Below are 20,466 nucleotides of genomic sequence, written 5' to 3' on the forward strand. Positions count from 1 at the left end.
ATATGTATATATTATATGTAATGGCAAGGTTTTAGTGTGTATTGTTTTCGTCTCTCTTATTTATATAATGGTCAATAATTTCTATGTGTAAATATGTTCATATCACATAATTTGCATCTTGACTTTGACATCACATAAAGACATCTTGACTTTTTAAATAAATCATTCCTGAACATGTTAAAAATTTGAAAGATGCGAGGAAACAAATCGGTTTGGATACTGTCAAAAGAATTACTAACAAAAATGTGATTAAAACTAATGTTGAAAGTTTTATTAAAAGTAATAAATAAAATTATACGTAAGTACTAAAAATCTATTTTTGAAATTTTTTAAAGAATATGAAATGATATTTATGGGATTATATGCTCAGACACTATTAAGGAGAAAAACTTAAGGATGCGAGTGGTAATAGAATACAGAATAATACAGAAGGAATAAATGCATGCAATTTTTATTTTTATTCCCAACCTCAATATAATGCTCCATTTTGCCTAACAATAAGCTTAACAATTTACCGGCCGGATAGTATAGCGGTCGAAAAAATAAAAGTAAAGAATTATTTTTGTTAATCTTGTTAAATGTTTCTGAAGATTTGATAAATATTTTCGGTTTTAAATCAAGTATATGCAATATATTCAATGTTTCAACAATGAAAAATAAATTTAAAAGCGACCTAGTGGAAAAAATTATAGAAAATGTTTCATAAGAGCACGTTTTTACTATCGCCAATTTTCCTTTTTACTTCCTCGTATACGAAGTATAGAGAAAGTATTGTAATCATCAAATCGAGTTCGATCATTTTAAGATCAAAATATTAAATCCAGTTCGAAAAGCATAATTTTTGAAAAATGTCTGTGATAAAAAGCAACAAAACTTTTGGCTACTTGAATAAAATTTTTCACACGGTCTTTACACCAAATTTGCAGAGTCGTGTCAGAATTTCAACGCATTCTTTTCAGAAGAAGTATCTCTATCTGGCTGTTCTTGTATAATTTAACATGATAACTACTAAACGAAGAGAGCTAAGTGGATAAACACAATTTAACATCTACATTGATCTAATTATGAGCCAAATCCAACCACGGGTTGAGCATTTGTCAGTCTGTATTTTCAGAAGCAAGTAAAAGCGACAACTTAAAAATGAATCGCTTAAATATATCAAATTTGGTATGTGATTTTGTGACTACAGTTACAGTTCCGATCAAATTTTGGTCTTAATTGCTCAGGAAAATGCGTCTCAAGCACTCATTCGATCATTCGGATATTATTAATTGAATACAGGGGATTAATCGCCAAAACACGCTCCAAGAATCGCACGATATATGCAGGGGAAATGCTAAATTCTCGCCAAAGATGAATATTTATTTAATTTTAATCCGCGAATGTCATGCAAGGTATTCTCTGGGATATCTATATTAGAGATTATGCAAGAAAGCTTTGGAGAGACCACTCTATTTTTGATACCGACGACCTGAATTTCACTCTACTATTAATACTCAATATCAAAATCTGAAAACAAATCGCAGATTTTTTTTTTTTTTTATAAAAAAATCTTACCTTAGAAAGTAATAGTTTCATTCACCCTTAGTAAGCAAATTATGATTTTTCTGGCACCTGTTTGTTATTTATAATTTTGCAACCCATATTATAATTTTTTTCAAATCCCGTCCGTATAGTTACGTATCTTCTTACAGAGCCAACGAAATCTGAAACCAAGCCCCAGAAGAAAGCATTGGTATGCGGCATAACCCGCACATATAAGTATATATACTCTTGAAAATAAGAGCTTTTTCTCCCCATTGAACTTTTGCCCATAAGCTATTTCATTGATCTTTCCTGATCAGTTTCCCTGCACATCATTTTACGTCCAGGTCAAAAAAATTAAATGATGAAAGTTCAGATAAGAATGATTGTTCAGCATCTGCATATTGCACGTTAAGCACCATTTCTTGACACACTTTTGTTTAATTTGACATGTTTCACGGCTTGTATAGACCGAATTTTGCAGCCGCTCTCTCACTCTGATAGACAAGAGGAATCGCACTTTGTGCACTTGTTCGATTTCTATAAAAATAAATCATTTCAATATTTTCGTAACTTTATAAACAATCGACCTATTCATTTAATAAAACGATATTATTCAAATGACTATTTGTTAATAAATTTCACACTCATAAAGCACCATAATATTTATGGTGATTGTGAAGTCTAACCAGTGGGAGTCTCCGCTAAATGCTTTCAGTAGTATAGGGATGATGGCTCTCATATAAAAAGTACCTTTCACTAGATGATGGCTCTCATATAAAAAGTACCTTTCACTAGATGATGGCTCTCATATAAAAAGTACCTTTCACTAGATGATGGCTCTCATATAAAAAGTACCTTTCACTAGATGATGGCTCTCATATAAAAAGTACCTTTCACTAGATGATGGCTCTCATATAAAAAGTACCTTTCACTAGATGATGGCTCTCATATAAAAAGTACCTTTCACTAGATGATGGCTCTCATATAAAAAGTGCCTTTCAAAATAGTTGAAATATTCAACTAAATGAATTTTTTTTATCTCATTTCAGAATTAAAAATTTAGAATAACATTATAATTACAACAAATGTCTCTAGATTATAATAAGAAATAAGTAAAATTTTATCTGTATACGGAGGAACATTGTTCACTCATATATTTAAACCGAAGCGATTAAATTGATCTAGAATTGTTTTTATAACTTTACAAGTTCATTTTTCACCGAAAGGAAATTGATAGAAGGGAAAAAACGTTACGATCAAGAATAAAATCATGAAAAACAATGAGTGAGAGAAGCATTGCTGGCTCATTCGATTGAACCGCGGCGATTAGAATGAGCGAGCAATGTTTTTGCAAGGTTATAAGTTCTATTCCCACTAAAAAAAAAGAGGCACAACAACTAAAAGAACCTTCAGATAAATTACAGATCTGAAATGATGCACGCTGCAAATGAAGTTTGCTGAGAAGAGAGTATGCAGATACGAACCTTGGTACCATTGAAATCACGGTAGAAAATGATCCGTTAAAGCAGGTGTATTCAGGTCGGGAGGAAAGGTTAAGTACAAGTTTGCGAAGAAGAGGAAATGCGCGTTCCATTTTTTTTCCAAGGTGAAAAAAAAGCATTTGTTTATAATGGGGGACATCTGAAGAAAAAAAGAATATAAAGAAATTTATCGATCGAAATCGTCATTTAGTCAGTCAGCATACACGAGAAATGGATGGAAAAAAGTTGAGCTTGCTTGTTTTAATAATTCTAGCTACAGCAGAATTAATTTTTATAATATCAAACCACCTTGAGACGACTGACAACGAAATTAAAATTAATAATAAAACGTGCTTTCGTTCGATACATATAGGAAGGAAATTATTTTATCATGAATGTTTAAAACAGGGTGCAAATATTCATGACATACGATATTTTTTTAACGTAAATTCAACATATTTATCAGCAAGCTTTTTAGGAATTCAAATGACTGAGGAGGAATTTCAGAAAGTATGTGAACAATGTTCAAACTGAAACATCCTTCGTGTTTACTATGTGTAGGAGCATCGCAGTCGGGTAAAACCTCATTGGTGCGACAAATGATTGCACATAAAGCATATGATTTTGAATTTAAAAATATTATCTGGTGCTATAAAGTTTTTCAGCCATGGTTTGCTAAAGAAAAAGAAATGAAATTTGTTCAAGGTTTTCCAGAAAAAGTCGAAAGCGGAAATCTATATGTATTTGATGATCAGATGGATCAACTTTGCCAAGATTATGCGGAATTGTTCACTATTACAGCACACCATTCTAGAATCAGTGTGATTCTGATTTTGCAGAATCTATTTCCCCGAAATAAAGTGATGCGAGACATAAGTCTGAATGCACAATATGTAATATTATTTAAAAACAATCGTGACGTGGGACAAATCCAGTGCTTCGCAAGACAAGTATACGGAAATAAGGCAGCATATTTTATGGATGCTTACAAAAAGAGCACGCAAGGCAATTTTAACTATTTGTTGGTGGACCTACACCCGAGAACGGATGAAAAATTTAGGCTCAGAGAGAGCGTGTTCCCTGATTCCAATGGATTTTATTGGATATATTTACCGATAAAATGAAGAATATAAAGAAGCATTATCACTTACTGAAACTACTACTCAGCGCATCTCCAGCACAAAAAAGAGCAATAATACGGACTGCTAACAAAAGTCAGTTACATTGCTTATGCGAAATTTGTGTAAACGTCTTAGGTGGTAATTTATCGGTGAGCGTAAAGAAATTACGTAAATATAAAACGGCCATAAGAAAAATTGTTAATAAAAAATTATCTTTAGAAAAAAAGAGAAAAGAATTAATTAACCAAACGGGAGGCTTCCTACCCCTCATTCTTCCCGCAGTTCTATCTGCGTTAGTAGGCCTTGCCGGAAAAGCAATAGGAAGCTGAATTTAATATTCGCAGCAATGTCTCGGAGAATGGCTCTCGTTCCTGAAGATTTAGCAGCAACTTACTTTTCGAAAACATCAGATACCGGAGTACATGGTATTGAAAACCAAATATTAAACCTTCTTCATGAGTCAAACTATTCGGATGATGCAAAAGCAAAACTGTTGAGCCAACTGCTTTTAAAATATCAGCATGCTATAAATGTGCCTAAACCACCGATACGTGTAACTATTGAAGACTCTAAGGAACAAGTTCAAGAATCGCCTAAAAGTAACTCAGTGGAAGATCCTATATTACGTGATATCATACTTTCAGTTCCTGCGAACTTCCAAAAATTTATTTCGCCTATTGCTGAAAAATTGAATACACGCAGCTATGCTTGGAATGAATATGGTGAATTGATGAAAGATAACGAAATCGTTAAAAACACAAACGTTATTGACTTATTTTCATATTTAATGAGAAATGTAAAGAAAGGTTATGAACCACATGGTTTTTCAGTGTTTTGGAGGGGTATTAAAGAGATAAAAATACCAACACGTTGGATTGGCAACCAGAAGCTAGTAGAAAATTTCGGGTTTGACACAGACGCAGGCGAGATCCAAAACGAAATTAATCTGAAATCTCCAGATTCAAAAGCAAAGAAGAAGAAGCAAAACTCGAAAAGAAAATGGAAAGAATATTAGAAGCAGCATATTACGATTTCGCAAATCCTGCATCATTTGGCGGAATAAAGAAACTATCAGCAATCTCTAAAGTTCCATATGAGAAAGCTAAACGCTGGTTAATGACCCAAGATACTTATTCGTTACATAAACCAGTTCGGTATAAATTTTCTCGGATGTCGACGCTTTCATATGGTATAAATGATTTATGGCAATGCGATCTTGTGGATTTACAGCATTTAGCAGAACATAATAATGGGTTTAAGTATTTACTCACCGTAATTGATGTATTTTCGAAGTATGCCTATGTTATACCTCTTAAAAGCAAAACTTCTGTGGCTGTAAAAAATGCTTTTGAAAAATTGTTACAGCAGGTTAAGCCTAAACACATTCAAAGCGATAAGGGCAAGGAATTTTACAATACGCAACTTCAGTCATTGTTTAAGAGGTACAGCATTAACCACTATTCAGCTGAAGGTGATCATAAAGCTAGTGTTATTGAGAGGTTCAACAGAACTTTAAAAAACAAAATGTTCAGGGTATTCACATATAGAAAATCTTATAGATATGATGATGTGCTACAGTCACTAGTAAAGTCGTATAATGACAGTGAACATCGTAGCATTGGCATGGCACCTTCAAAAGTCACTCGTGATTTTGAACCACATATCTTCAAAAAATTATATGGTTACACATTGAAGAACTCGCGAGTGATTTTGAATAAGGGAGATTTAGTAAGAATATCGAAAGCGAATAAATCGTTCAGACGAGGATATTTACCAGGGTGGAGCGATGAGGTGTTTATGGTGTCAAAAGTATATCCCTCTTATCCAACTACATTCGAGCTTCAAGACCTTAAATCAGAAGCTATAAAAGGACGATTTTACGCAGAAGAACTCCAGAAAATATTGAAACGCCCTGAGGATTATTGGCATATAGAAAAGGTGCTTAAAACAAAGGGCAAAGGTACGAAGAAAGAATATTACGTGAAGTGGAAAGGCTTTGATAATCGGTTCAACTCGTGGGTAAAAGCAGCATGGATGAAGTGAACGATTTTTACATTACGCTTCCCAGCAACTCTAGCATGGATTACTTTCCAAAAAATACGCAAGCATCATTCAGAACGAAATTATCTCGTCCAATAATACTAACTGGTGAATGGGAAGTTGGTTTATCAGAAATATTCGTTCCTCGAACCTGGTTCAACATCGGAAATCATAATAATAAATATTCGATAACTTACGAGGAAACAAAATTGGTGGAAAAGGATTTTCTGGAATACTCAATCAGAATAAAAATTGAACAGGGAACTTCTGATGAGGATATAATCGATAACATTAACCAAAGTATTGAAGCAATATGTGGACATTTCGTCTCTTTCGAATTGGATCACAAGAATATGAATATACTTATTGCTCCGAATTATGAACTACACTTGACAGCTGCTGATTCACCAAGATTGTTAACTATGTTAAACTTACCTAGAGAGGATAGAGTTATAAAAACATCGGAAAGTTTTATGTACAGAAAACCATCAAAGACAAACAAAGACAATATTTTCAAAATTATCGCTCGAAATATGAAAAGGCATTTTATAATTCGCGTCACCAGGTTTAATCATAAGTATACTGATATGAACAACATACATCACGAACTCTTTCAGCATATAAATCATAATCTAATGCAGACCGGTATAGGAGGTGCAGCGGATTTTATATTCGACTTTAAAGAAGATAAAGTAGAAATAACGGTTCAAAAGAATGTTGAACTCGAGTTTAGGTTATTATATGCCCCGTTGTTTATGCGAATGTTGGGCATGACGAAAGATATTGTTTTAACGGGTAGAACGTTACATGTTTTGCAAAAAATTGAAAGGCCTCCTATGAACGAATACTTCCGCGTGAGCATTACGGATAAACCAACAATTCCTGTGAAAATTAAAAAAACAGAGGATATGGAACTACAAGTCGGATTTTATAAAAACTCAGAGCAGTTGTTTGGATCTTTTAAACACCTTGCTTTTAATCATTTAGCGAACAATAAGATCAAAATTCATATACCAGAAAATTCAACTCTGACTTTACAAGAAGGATTAAGAGATCTTTTAGGTTTCAAAGAATCCACATTAAATGGCGGAACTCATATATCTGACTATCAATTGGAGTTAGATGGAGGAATCACCGAAATTTATGTCTATAGTGATATCATAGAATCGCACTTTGTAGGGGATACAATTGCTCCTTTACTCCGTATTATTCCTGTTATGTCGAAAAAAGAAGACCAAATAGTAATAAATTATCAAAGACCGCTGTATTTTCCTTTGCGCAAAAATTATATCGATTGCATAGAAATCGAATTGAGAAGTAGCTCTGGAGATGGTATAATTTTTACCAGTGGGAAATCACTCTTGGTTCTCTCCTTCCGTCGCAGAACACTATAAAACTATTACTTATTTTGTGATGAATCATTTTAAATCCGATCGTGAAAGAGAATGCATTTGGATCAAAAAGCTTGTGAAGATTATTACTGCTCGCAAGTGCAGGCTGGCGGTGGACCATATTTTCAGGGTGTTGGCCACCAAAGAGGATATGGAATGTTTTCAAATTTATTTCGATTTATTTCTCCCATAGCACTGAAAGCTGGAAAGTATTTAGGAAAACACCTTCTAAGCGCAGGTTCAAAAGTAATGTCAGATGTTGCTTCAGGTTCATCTCTTAAAGACTCGGCAAGATCGCGATTTCGCGAAACATCAAAACAAATAAAAGACGACATTATTCATAAAATTCAGAGCGGTTCGGGTATAAAAAGAAAGAAATTACAGAAGAAAAATCATTCGCAACGTGTCAAGCGGAGCCGAAAGAAATTAAAGAAAGCAGACATATTTTCATAATGGATTCCCGAGCGTGTGCTTGCTTGCAGAGTGAATTAGACCTTTTTAACGTGAATCCTGTACAATTATCAACAGAAGACAGCTCATTCACTGAGATTTTTCCTGTTGCATCTCTGAATGAAAAGACGCCAATTGAATTTTACGTAAGCGGAAGTGGTGAACATTATCTGGACTTATCCCATACACTTCTGCATCTACAAGTGAAAATTAAAAAGAGAAATGGAGCAGTAATTGGAACGCCTGATCAAGTGGCTCCTATCAATTATCTCCTTAATACGCTATTTTCTGAATGTTCAGTTACATTAAATGACAAGCAGGTTTCTTCGCAAGCTAACTACGCATATAGATGTATTTTCGATGCTTTGCTTTCACCTCGAGCTGTTCAAGAATCAATGCTAACATCGGGTCTTTTCTACAAAGACGCTGCTTCTAAGCATGAATCAGTAGAACTAGCTAATGTTGGTGATAATGCAAATTCCGGTTACCAAACTAGATATAACATCTGCAAAGATAGTAAACTTATAGATATGATAGGTCCATTACATTTCGATCTAGGCAATCAGAGCAAATGTCTTATAAATTCGGTGAATCTTCGGATCAAATTAGAAAGAAATAAGGATTCTTTTGCTCTGATGTCAGCCACGCAAGATTTTAAAGTAGTTATATATCACGCATCATTATTTGTTAGGAAAATTAAAGTCGCTCCCTCAGTCGTGATTGCCCATGAATTAGCTTTAAGCAAGGGAGTTATAAAAATGCCTATTCGCAGAACAGAAGTGAAATCATTCGCACTTTCTTCAGGAATGCAATCAATAACTATCCCTAATGCGTTCATTGGACAATTACCGACACGACTTATAATGGGTATGGTATCTAATGCTGCATTTAATGGGGATTTTTCAAAAAATCCATTCAATTTCAAGCATTATGATTTATCATATCTTTGTATATTAGATGGCAATCGTATGATTCCGTCAAAGCCCTTTCAACCAAAATTTGATAATTCTAACAGTTACAGCAGATGTTATATGAGTCTATTTACTGATTTGGGTAGATATCATAAAGATCAAGACATTAATATAAGTTACACTGAATATAAAGATGGGTATACGCTGTTCGCTGTAGATTTGACGCCCGATCTCAACGCGGACGGAATGCACGAAAGTATTTCACGCAATGGTAATTTAACTATTGATATAAAATTCAGCAAAGCATTATCTGAAACTGTAAATTTAATAGTTTTTTCAGAGTATCGAAATACTATAGAAATCGACAAAAGTCGCAGTATTTTTTCAGATTTTTGAAAATGGATAGCACAACTTTGTGCAGACTTGCATGCAGCGACTTCCGTCTACGTTCTAAATTTGGAGGCGTATACGCTTCAGATGAATTGCCTAAGACAATAGATAGTTATTCATGTTTTATTGTAAATTTAGATCCTAAAACAAAACCGGGAAGTCATTGGGTTGCAATAGCATTTCGGAATAACAAATGTTACTATTTTTGTAGTTATGCTTCTGTGCCGAATAACAAATATATTTTAAAGTTCATAGAAAATAACGCTGCAAAATTTGCTTGGAACAAATGTAGATATCAAAGCTTAGTGTCGTATACTTGTGGTCATTTTTGCCTTCATTTCTTGTACAATTTTGTGAGAAAGCAAACTTTGTCACCTCTAGATTCTAATAAAATTGAAAATAACGAGAAGTTTATTAAAAAATTTGTAGCTAGCAAATTTCGTTTACAAAATTGCTGCTTTTCTCCATATTCAAATCAAATTTGTGAAGCTCGTGATTTCAGAAATAGACGTCTTTAGACATGTTTCAACAGAATATAATTATATATGCTCTCTCTATAAATTTAACATATTTTTTTGGAGGTCACTTTTCATACAGAGCATATAAAAGAGATACACTAACTGTGGAATTCTCATTGTGCTTCAACTGATTCAGCAGAAACGATGACTTCCGAACTGAGATATGGCTTTATGTACTTGAAGCGTACTGGATCAGCTTATATGATTCATTGCTTCACCGATTCCCTTTACGAAAATATGATATCCTGTGTTCAAGCTGCGAACTCCTATCAAATGGATACAGTCGATTCAGACTGCAGATTGAAGATTGCCTATTTCAAGGTTCTCAACAATAATGATATTGTCAGAGAACTCCATAACGGTTCTGCTATGAATTATCGACAGACATTTGATTGTAAAACGTAATACAAAGCGAACTTCGGCGAATCAATTACTCATGATTCAAAGATCTGCAATGGAATTGTTGACAACTTCAAAGAAAATAAATGTAAATACTAAACTATACAGCTAAGATACTGAGAATAGCTCAGCATTGTAAACTCTATATAAAATTGTAATACTAAGCAGCACTAACTGTCATTTAATGTAACATCATCAATGAATCGATGTTCTACATGCATAAGCAACACGAAGAAACTGATTGTACCACTCGATGTAATATTTTAACAATCCCTGAATAAAAATATAATTTAACTGTATAATTGCGTCTGTCTTATTTTGCTTCGCTACATCAGTATGTTTTTTGTAATATCCTATATCACCGTAAAATTACGTTGTTTTATTCTCAAGGTGGTGAAAGTGGGTTAAGGTAGGAAAATGCACATAAAGTTATTTTAAAATTACTTTAAGGTCACCAGTTCAGGGAGAACAAGGCGTTCCTGGGAAATTCTACAGATAATAAACAATTATTCCATTGCCACTTACATAAACAGGGGTATAAATATAAGCTACATCAGCCTTTGTACATATACTACCGATCTTGTTGAAGACTTCATCTTCATCTCTGTCTCCGTCTTCCTCAGAGTGCGTGTATCTAAGTACTACTCAGCTATCATGGACAGTCACAAAGCGAGCGTCAGTAAGTGATTGCATTTTCATATTCTTTTTAGATTGCTAAGCATGTGTAACATAATTTTTTAAAAATAACGTTAAGTTTTCACACTTCCTAATAGGCTTAACTGATAGCGATTCAGACGGCGAGCAGTTATTTCCCCTTCCTTCCAAGGAAAAGCATACAAGCGGTAAATTAGATTTGATTTTATAAGTCAATTTAGACTTTAGATTTTTAAATTCCCAAAGAAAAAACATGACGGTAAAATGTAAAATCATTTTACATTTTGTATCTTTAGATTTAATTTCAAAATATTATCCCTTTTCTGATAGCTAAAAGAAAATCAAACGATGAGAAAAAAGAGGAGTCCACCAAAAGAGCAAAGAATTTCGAGTATAATTTTTCTGATCCGACAGAAGAGAAAAAGCTCATACCCCCAATAAGCGCTTACCTAGGAAAAGGGATTAACATCAGCATCAAGGAATACAGAAAGTCCTATTATCTTGCTTTCCAAAAGAATGTTGGAGATGAAACAAAGAACAGATTCAACATGAATCTTGACCAATTGGGAGCTTTAAAAAAAGCTATAAATGTGTTTGCAGAACATATAAAGAAAAATTGACATTCACGAGTTAAATGAAAATTTTGTAAAAAAATTGAACTAACTTGACAATTTTCCCTATATTCATCTTCTTAGAATGTCGTTTAATAGAATAGAATCAAGTTTTAGAGGTTATATTTCAGCTTACCGACACTCTCCGATACACTCTGATCCCTACAACTTATATAACGAAATTCGAGAAAACATTTTCTTACTCTTATTAGAGCAAAACCTACCTTTCCGTCTTTTAATATGCATAAGCATTGAATTTATTAAAGATACTCATCCTGACAATTTACTGCAAAACGCTTACTTCTGTTCATTTGCTGAACGCATAATATCATATAACCAAGTAAAAAGTAAAGTTAAAAGCTGTTTTCAGAAAATATTCAATTCCATTGAAACATATATCCAAAACGGTAGTGGTTGGGTTATTAATAAAATTAACTTTTTAGATGTTAATATCGGACAGTACAGAGAACCGCGGGGAGGTTGCGGTAATATAAAATTACCTGACTGTTTAAAAAAAAAAAGAACTCTTCTAAATATACGTTGCGATGATCACAAATGCTTCATATATAGTTGCTTAGCTCATCTCTTTCCTCCTGAAAAAAATCCTAATGCTCCAAGCAGTTACCAAAATAAACTAAAATACTTAAAATTGAAAAATGTAACCTTCCCCATGAAACTCTCTAACATAAAGCATTTTGAAAGTATCAACAGCTTAAAGATAAATATTTTTACTTATGACAAAGAAGTTTTCCCCATATATATCAGTAATAAAAAGTTGGGTTCGGAAATAAATTTACTTCTGTATAAAGAGCATTACTTCTTAATTAAAAATCTAAATCGTTTATTAAACTCCAAAAAAGGGATTCATCATTATTGCTCGCGATGCCTGATTGGATTTCAGAGGCGAAATAGTCTTGTAGATCATAAGCGAGTGTGTTGCCAAAATGCCCCCCAAAAACTATCACCGCCTAAAATAAACACTGTAAAATTTACTAGCATTTACAAAATGTTGTTCCATCCTTTTATTTTGTATGCGGATTTTGAATGCATAACGAAAAATATATCTACTGTTTTACCAAATACATCTCAGAGTTTTTCAGCCAACCTAGAGCATCACGAACCAATCAGTTTCGCATTAATAGCAATTAATATAAAAAATGAAATAATATATCACAAATTCTATTGCGGAGAAAATCCAGTACAAATATTTTTAAAAACAATAAAAAAATTAGCAAAATCTTTATTTAAAAGACTATCATGCAATAAACCAATGATCGAGGAAAATATACCAACGGGAAAGCCTAGCACATGTTACATATGCAAATTAAAATTTGAACCGAGTGATCGCATTGTCAGAGATCATTGCCATGTTTTAGGCATATTTAGAGGTTTCTGTCACAATTCATGCAATTTAAATTTAAAAAGAAGTAATTTCATTCCTGTAGTCATTCACAACCTTAAGGGGTACGATTCCCACTTATTGTTAAAACATATGTCTCCAGAATTCGCGCATCAGATTGATATAATTCCGACGAATAGTCAAAAATTTACTAGTTTCACCCTCGATAATTACATTAAATTTATTGATTCGTACGCATTTCTTGATTCTTCCTTATCTTCTCTTGTAGAAATTTTGAAAATTTCTGAACATCGGTTTGACATTTTTGATTCTTTTTTCCAAAATAAAACAAATAGAAACTTACTCAAACAAAAAGGATTTTTTCCTTATAGCTATTTTTCATCAAAAGATATTTTAAAACAAAAGACATTTCCACCTCACGAAGCCTTTTTTAACATTTTGACGAATTCGAACATAACAAAAAAAGAATACAAACACGCACTGAGGGTTTACCAAGAATTTCATTGTAAAAATTTTCAAGATTACCTTGAATTGTATCAAAATACAGATACAATTCTTTTAGCTGAAGTATTTCAATCGTTTCGACAAACAAGCATGATGCACTATCATTTGGACCCTGCTCATTTCCTAACTATTGCTGATTTAACGTGGCATTCTGGTTTAAAATTCACAGGTCAGGAATTAAAATTGTTATCGAATGTAGAAGACTATGTCTTACTTGAGACTCAAATGAGAGGTGGAATTTGCTTTCTCGGTCAAAGATATGCCCAGGCAAATAATCCATATCTTTCTTGTTATAACCCCGATGAACCTACAAATTATATTGTGAATTTAGATGTTAACAATCTTTACGGACATTGCATGTCTGAATATCTACCTGTGGGGGATTTTCGTTGGCTTTCACCTGAAGAAATAGCTGTTTTTGATTTAGCAAATGTATCTCGATACTCAGAAACGGGATATTTATTAGAGGTAGATTTACTATATGATAAATCAGCTCATGATTTCCATGATTTTCCCTTAGCAGCAGAACACTTAAATATAAATAAACAAATGTTATCAGATTATCAAAAAAAAATATTGTCTGAAAAAAATATTCCATTCACCGAGTGTAAAAAGTTAACACCAAATTTTTATCCAAAGAAACGCTACATTTTACACTACAGGAACTTAAAATACTATTTAAAGCATGGGATGTCTTTAAAAAAAATTTATCGGATCTTGGCTTTTTCACAATCAGACTGGTTGCGAAGCTATATAAATTTTAATAATGAAAAACGCCAACAAGCCAAAAGCGAGTTTGAAAAATCTTTCTTTAAAAAAATGAATAATGCTTTTTTCGGCAAAACATGCCAAAACGTCAGAAAAAGAATTAACTTAAAGACTGCTCTTACACCCGCTGAATGTAGAAAGCATTTAGCAAGTCCTTTACTTGAATACTTTGAGAGCATAAACGAAGACTTCGCTGTCTTTAAGATGAAAAAAATTAATCTAGTTCTCGACAAACCAATTTATGTAGGATTTTGCGTGCTTGAGCTAGCTAAATTACACATGTATACTTTATATTACTCTAAGTTCAAAAAATATTATAAAGAAAATTGCAAACTCTTATACACAGATACTGATTCTCTATTCATGCAAATATTTACAAATAATGTTTACAAAGATTTTAAAAATGAATTTTTTGATATCATGGATCTAAGCAACTATCCATCTTCAAGTGAATTTTTTAATTCGGAGAACCAAAATAAGTTAGGGTTTTTAAAAGACGAAACGAAATCTAAACCTATTTCAGAATTTATCGGTTTACGATGCAAAATGTACAGCTACAAATGTGAAAATACTGAAACGAAAAAGGCAAAAGGTGTAAAACAGAGTTGTTTAAGAAACATAACACATGAACATTTTAAAACCTCTTTACTTAATGAAACGATTCATCGTCACGAGCAATATTCTATACAGTCAAAATCACATATTCTTTCTACAACCATATCAAACAAAATTTCTTTATCTCCGTTTTACGATAAAATATTTTTGAATGAGGATGGTGTGACCGGAAAATGCTTTGGTCACTATTCCTTGCTTGAAGAATAATGGTAGTAAAATTTTCGTTTATTTTTATGTTCTTCAAAAAAAAAATTTTTTTGAAAAACTATTAAGCATTCAATAGCTACCTTCTGTTAAGGGGAAAATTGTCTCTTAGTTCAATTTTATTTCACATGCTTTGTAAGTGAATCAAATGTTTACTCAGATCGACTGGTTGGACTGAGTTTTTTCATGGTTTTCTCAGTCTATAACGCAAATGCGAACCAATATAAGATCTTCCATGAGATATTATTAATAAATACCAAGAACATTTTATTTTTTAATGTAATCAATTTTTATACTATTTTTGCATGTACATATATATATGATTCAAGTTGTTGTTTTTATCTTAGTTAATATTGTATTAATTGTTTGCACTGTTTTTCGAATGAAATGAAAATAATTTGTATTCATATCCTTTCTTTATATACATTTCTTTCTTATATTCACATGCTTTGTAAGTGAATCAAATGTTTACTCAGATCGACTGGTTGGACTGAGTTTTTTCATGGTTTTCTCAGTCTATAACGCAAATGCGAACCAATATAAGATCTTCCATGAGATATTATTAATAAATACCAAGAACATTTTATTTTTTAATGTAATCAATTTTTATACTATTTTTGCATGTACATATATATATGATTCAAGTTGTTGTTTTTATCTTAGTTAATATTGTATTAATTGTTTGCACTGTTTTTCGAATGAAATGAAAATAATTTGTATTCATATCCTTTCTTTATATACATTTCTTTCTTATATTCACATGCTTTGTAAGTGAATCAAATGTTTACTCAGATCGACTGGTTGGACTGAGTTTTTTCATGGTTTTCTCAGTCTATAACGCAAATGCGAACCAATATAAGATCTTCCATGAGATATTATTAATAAATACCAAGAACATTTTATTTTTTAATGTAATCAATTTTTATACTATTTTTGCATGTACATATATATATGATTCAAGTTGTTGTTTTGTCTTACTTAATATTGTATTAATTGTTTGCACTGCTTTTTCGAATGAAATGAAAATAATTTGTATTCATATCCTTTCTTTATACATATATTTCTTTCTTATATATACAATAAAAATCGTTCAACAATTATCAGTCTGTGCCTCTTTTTTTTGAGTGGGAATAAAATTTATAACCTTGCAGAAAACATTGCTCGCTCTTTTAGTAGTATAGAGATGATGGTTTTCATATAAAAAGTTTTTATATGAGAGCCATCATCTAGTGAAAGGTACTTTTTATATGAGAGCCATCATCTAGTGAAAGGTACTTTTTATATGAGAGCCATCATCTAGTGAAAGGTACTTTTTATATGAGAGCCATCATCTAGTGAAAGGTACTTTTTATATGAGAGCCATCATCTAGTGAAAGGTACTTTTTATATGAGAGCCATCATCTAGTGAAGGTACTTTTTATATGAGAGCCATCATCTAGTGAAAGGTACTTTTTATATGAGAGCCATCATCCCTATACTACTGCTTTCTCTTACTCTCTAATACAGGTGTTATCCCAAAGACCGCCTTGTATGGCATGCAATGGTTACGAAATATACAAGACCTTAACCTTTAACATTTTTACTGAAATATTAAGGGTTAAGAGTTTTTATGGCGATTAATCCTTGGTATATGAAAATCGAATTTGTCTTAAATGCTTTATTGCTGTTTCTAATGGCACGTGTCACAGACAAGCCCACTGATATTAGAAGTCAGTGAATTTAAGCCAAGGGTGCGTCTCTTGTTTTTCAGTAGTGGCATCTAGAGCCAAGAATACGACTTAGCTGCACACACGTCACAACCCTTTTTACAGGGCGGACTTCATTCATGCATTTCTTTCCCTCATCCACATATCGTAATTTAGACCTGAATCAGAGAACGATCACCCCTGATCCAGTACCCCCAGTGGTATTACTCTCGACACGGAGGACTTTGTGATCACGACCGATTTATACGTGCGCCAGCCACCACACACACCAGGAGTCTTCAGCCGGCGGGGTTCGAACTCGCAACCTAAGGGACGCGAAAGTGCTTTTATCTTCAACTGATTGAAGCCAAAACTTGGTTACATATGCAGTTACAAAATCCCATACCAAATATGCAATATATACGAGTCATTGCGTTTTTGGGTTATCGCATTTGCATGTTCATAAAAGTAAAGACTGACAGACGGTCAACTCATCATTGTTTTTGACTCAATTTGGTAATTATCTTCAGCATAGATGTCAAATCTGCGTATCCAATTTTATCCATCTAGCGCTCTTTGTTTTGTAATTATTGTGTTAATTTTTATTCGGACAACATCCTGACAAATTTCCTCGAAACGAAATTCGCTCAAAGTTTGGCAGAAATCTATAAATTTTTTGTCAAAACTGTATTTTACATTTTATCCGTCCAGCTCAAAGCGTAGCAAAGCAGATGAAGCAAGTAGAAAACATTTAAAAAAATTTATTTTGTAGGACTCTAAAACGAGTTCCTAATAATTATTTTACTAAAGTTCTTTAAAAAGTAGACTTATTTTTGAAGAGTTACGTAAATAAAAAGGATTTAGCTTCCTTCGTTTTCTTATCAGTGATTTAAAATTTTATTTGAACATGTTTTGTTCCCTTCGGAAATGCTTTTGTGTAAGAATTAAAACACGAATTAAATCATTTTAACGTATCGAGCTTTACAAATCAACGAACTGAGAATGTAAAGCGTGTTAAATTTTAATCTTTTTTTAACACTTGAGCACGTTTTCTCATCAGTTTAACTCGGGGGAAAACATCCGACAGCTCAGAAGTAATGGCCTTTCATGCGCCGAAATAGGAGAAAGTTCTTGCCCTAACGGAAATTCGGAAAGTTTTTTTTTTCTTTCAATGTTTTTATGTGTGTTCTATTTTCTGGTTTCTTCGGAAAATAAGGGATTTGTAATTGCTCTGGCAATTTTTAAAGAACAGTTGCTGCAGTGGCGACTTTAATGTTCAAATGCCAGTAGAGCTGAAAACGATAGTTCACAAGGATTTTTTTTAATGCATTCTTCTAAAGTGTAGTAAAATACCTCTCCACATACTTTAGGCCCTTATGGTATAATTTTTATTGCCCTTGTTTATTTAATTATTATTTTCTATAATTATTATTAACTTATTATTAATAATATATTATTATTTATTATATTATTTTACATTATTGCAATATTATGTTATTTTTAATAATTTGAAATTTAACGAGTCTTTTCCTTTCAGTCAGTCGTGCTGAATAAAAAAAAGAATATCCGTTAAGACTCAATTTCTAAAGAAATTGGCAATATAGCAGGTGTTTTGAAAACTCACAATGAAGTGCTTAGTCCCTAGATTTTCAAAATTTAATAATGAAAATAAAAATTAGAAAAATAAAGGTAGAAAGAAAACCTTGAAACTTTGTAATAATAAATTCTGACAGCTATTCACGAATATATCACAAAAAGTCTTAGAAGTATTACTTAGTGAGATATTTTGAAATAAGAATTTTGCTTGTTATAACATTACACGAACTTTTGTACTAAGAATTAGACAGTAGAAGGATTTTTCGATTTTCGCAATTTTTCCATAAACGCTTCATCACAGTGATAAAGTTTTAAATCGCTCCCAATTAAGAACATCTCTTTTGGAGGAAATGTTTTGAAATCGCTATGTATATCAGAGTATTGATTTCTATTGGGTGCAGATACTTGACGTGGATTTTGTGATCACTGAAACTGCTGTGTCTCTGGGAAACCAGCAATATTATGATGAATCAATTTTAATTAAACATTTGCATTAAACTGTTTGTGCATATAAGATTTTCATCATCAACAATCTTTTTACACAGTACCGAATGTCTTTAGCTCGTTACAAAACAACCTTAAATATTTATAAAATAAATTTTATTTAACTTCAACCTTGACTTAACTTATAAGAATCCAGTAGATATCGTAATAAATTAATTCAATTAAAACGAGTCCATAAAAGAAAATTTTGTATCATTTACACGTTTTTTTGCCTTACCGCACACTAAATATTGAAAAAAAAAATATTGCAATGGTCAAGAAATTAGAACTTGAGATTTTGACTATCTTCATGTATTGGACTTATCTGAATTCGAAAAACACATTTTTTTTTAAAAAAAAAATGTCTGTGTTCGAGATAACTCAAAAATGCTTTGAGCTAGGGGAATGAAATTCGGCATATGGTCTTTAAACCAAATTGGTGAATTTCCATTGAATTTTGAGCTAAGTCTATTCAGAGGAAGTCTTTTTGTCTGACTGATTGAATATGAGTTAGCACAATAAGAACAAAACGAAACGAAAAGAGCTAGATGGTAAAATTCGATACGCTAGTTCAACATCATATTGTAAGCACCTATTATATTTTGATCCAAATCCAATAAAGGGTTGAATATGGTACTTTCAAAAACATAAATGCGATAGCTAAAAATCGCAGTGACTTAAATATATCAAATATCTATGTGATTTTGTGACAAATATCTGTTCTGTGTCATTCTGTAAAATTCTGTATCAAATGTTGCTTCCAATCAGTTGGTAAAAACGCATTCAAGACACAAATTCGATTTTAACCGCAATTATCCGACTTTAACCGGGAAAAAAAATTAATCACAATAGATTCTGTAAAAATGCAAATTTCAGGCCACAGACTAATGTTTTGGAACTATTGTAATCTAATGCAATGCAAGACGTTTTCTGCCTTAGCCTAGGATCAAAATTTTTTGCGGGGGTGGAAGATAATACTTTTATTGGATAAATGCGTGTTAAAATTTTGGGAAGAGCACTCCCGCTCGTTTTTCGGTATGTCTTCGAAACCATTAGCTTGAACCGAAGTTACAATTGTTACAAACTTGTAATTTTGCTTCCCAGTGTAACTGTGTCATCATAAGAAAGACAGTCGTTTTACAGTCATCCGTATTGGAGGCTGTCGGATGCCGAGCCAGTGATCCCAGAGCTTGGCGATAAAAATGGATAATGCTCGGAACTTCGAGAATTTTGCCCATCCGTCCATTAGGAACCGATACGCCTGATTGGTTTAGAAGAGCATAGACCCGCCTCTCGGGAACTATAAAAGACCGGCACTCTCAAGCTGTATGGTTGTCGAGTAGTCGGAGCCGCCGACAAGAAACGAGTCTTCGAGAGTATAGCGAAGCAACGGCGAATTACCAGTGTTGTGTGGAGCGAGTGCTGAACTGCTGTGTGCCGAATCCTGCTGTCTTCTGTGGAGGCAGCGTCGTGTATTGTGTGTAGCCAGCTGTAAGCAGTAGTAAGTCGGCAGCTAAAGCGAGAGAAGACAGCGAGAAGTTCAGCCGTTTGGAGAGACCGTAGAGCGAAGCTCCGAGCAACACCTCTCCTGCTGGATTCTGCCTGGCCGCTTCGTGTGCTATGGACGAATTACTATTTGTGGGCTACTGTCGTCTGTAGTGTGCTACTACTGTGTACTGTCCTGTGTTCGTCTCTGCTGTAAATATTTGTCGTCTGTGTGCTCGTCGTCTTTGTGTACTCGTGCCTTCGTGTAAATAA

General features: G+C 33.0%; 2 protein-coding genes across 6 annotated transcripts; both read left to right on the forward strand.

The window, feature by feature from the left end:
* The first annotated feature begins 3,556 nt into the window (after window positions 1–3,556).
* Window positions 3,557–16,034, forward strand: LOC129984125 (uncharacterized). 5 transcript variants are annotated; one of them, XM_056093915.1, is made up of 3 exons: window positions 3,557–10,907; window positions 11,002–11,070; window positions 11,213–16,034. In XM_056093915.1, the coding sequence occupies exon 1, from the start codon at window positions 6,160–6,162 to the stop codon at window positions 7,561–7,563; it is 1,404 nt and encodes a 467-aa protein (XP_055949890.1). In that variant the 5' UTR covers window positions 3,557–6,159; the 3' UTR covers window positions 7,564–10,907; window positions 11,002–11,070; window positions 11,213–16,034. The 5 variants fall into 5 exon arrangements, with proteins under 5 accessions (XP_055949890.1, XP_055949891.1, XP_055949888.1 ...); XM_056093913.1 differs by having other exon boundaries at window positions 9,931–10,907; window positions 10,983–11,070; XM_056093912.1 differs by having other exon boundaries at window positions 9,931–10,907.
* Window positions 8,013–9,317, forward strand: LOC129985072 (uncharacterized protein F54H12.2-like). Its single transcript, XM_056094992.1, has one exon. It carries the CDS (start codon window positions 8,013–8,015, stop codon window positions 9,315–9,317), a length of 1,305 nt encoding a protein of 434 aa, XP_055950967.1.
* Window positions 16,035–20,466: the final 4,432 nt, after the last annotated feature.

This window comes from Argiope bruennichi, chromosome 9 (genome assembly GCF_947563725.1).
Source record: "Argiope bruennichi chromosome 9, qqArgBrue1.1, whole genome shotgun sequence".
Taxonomy (NCBI): domain Eukaryota; kingdom Metazoa; phylum Arthropoda; class Arachnida; order Araneae; family Araneidae; genus Argiope; species Argiope bruennichi.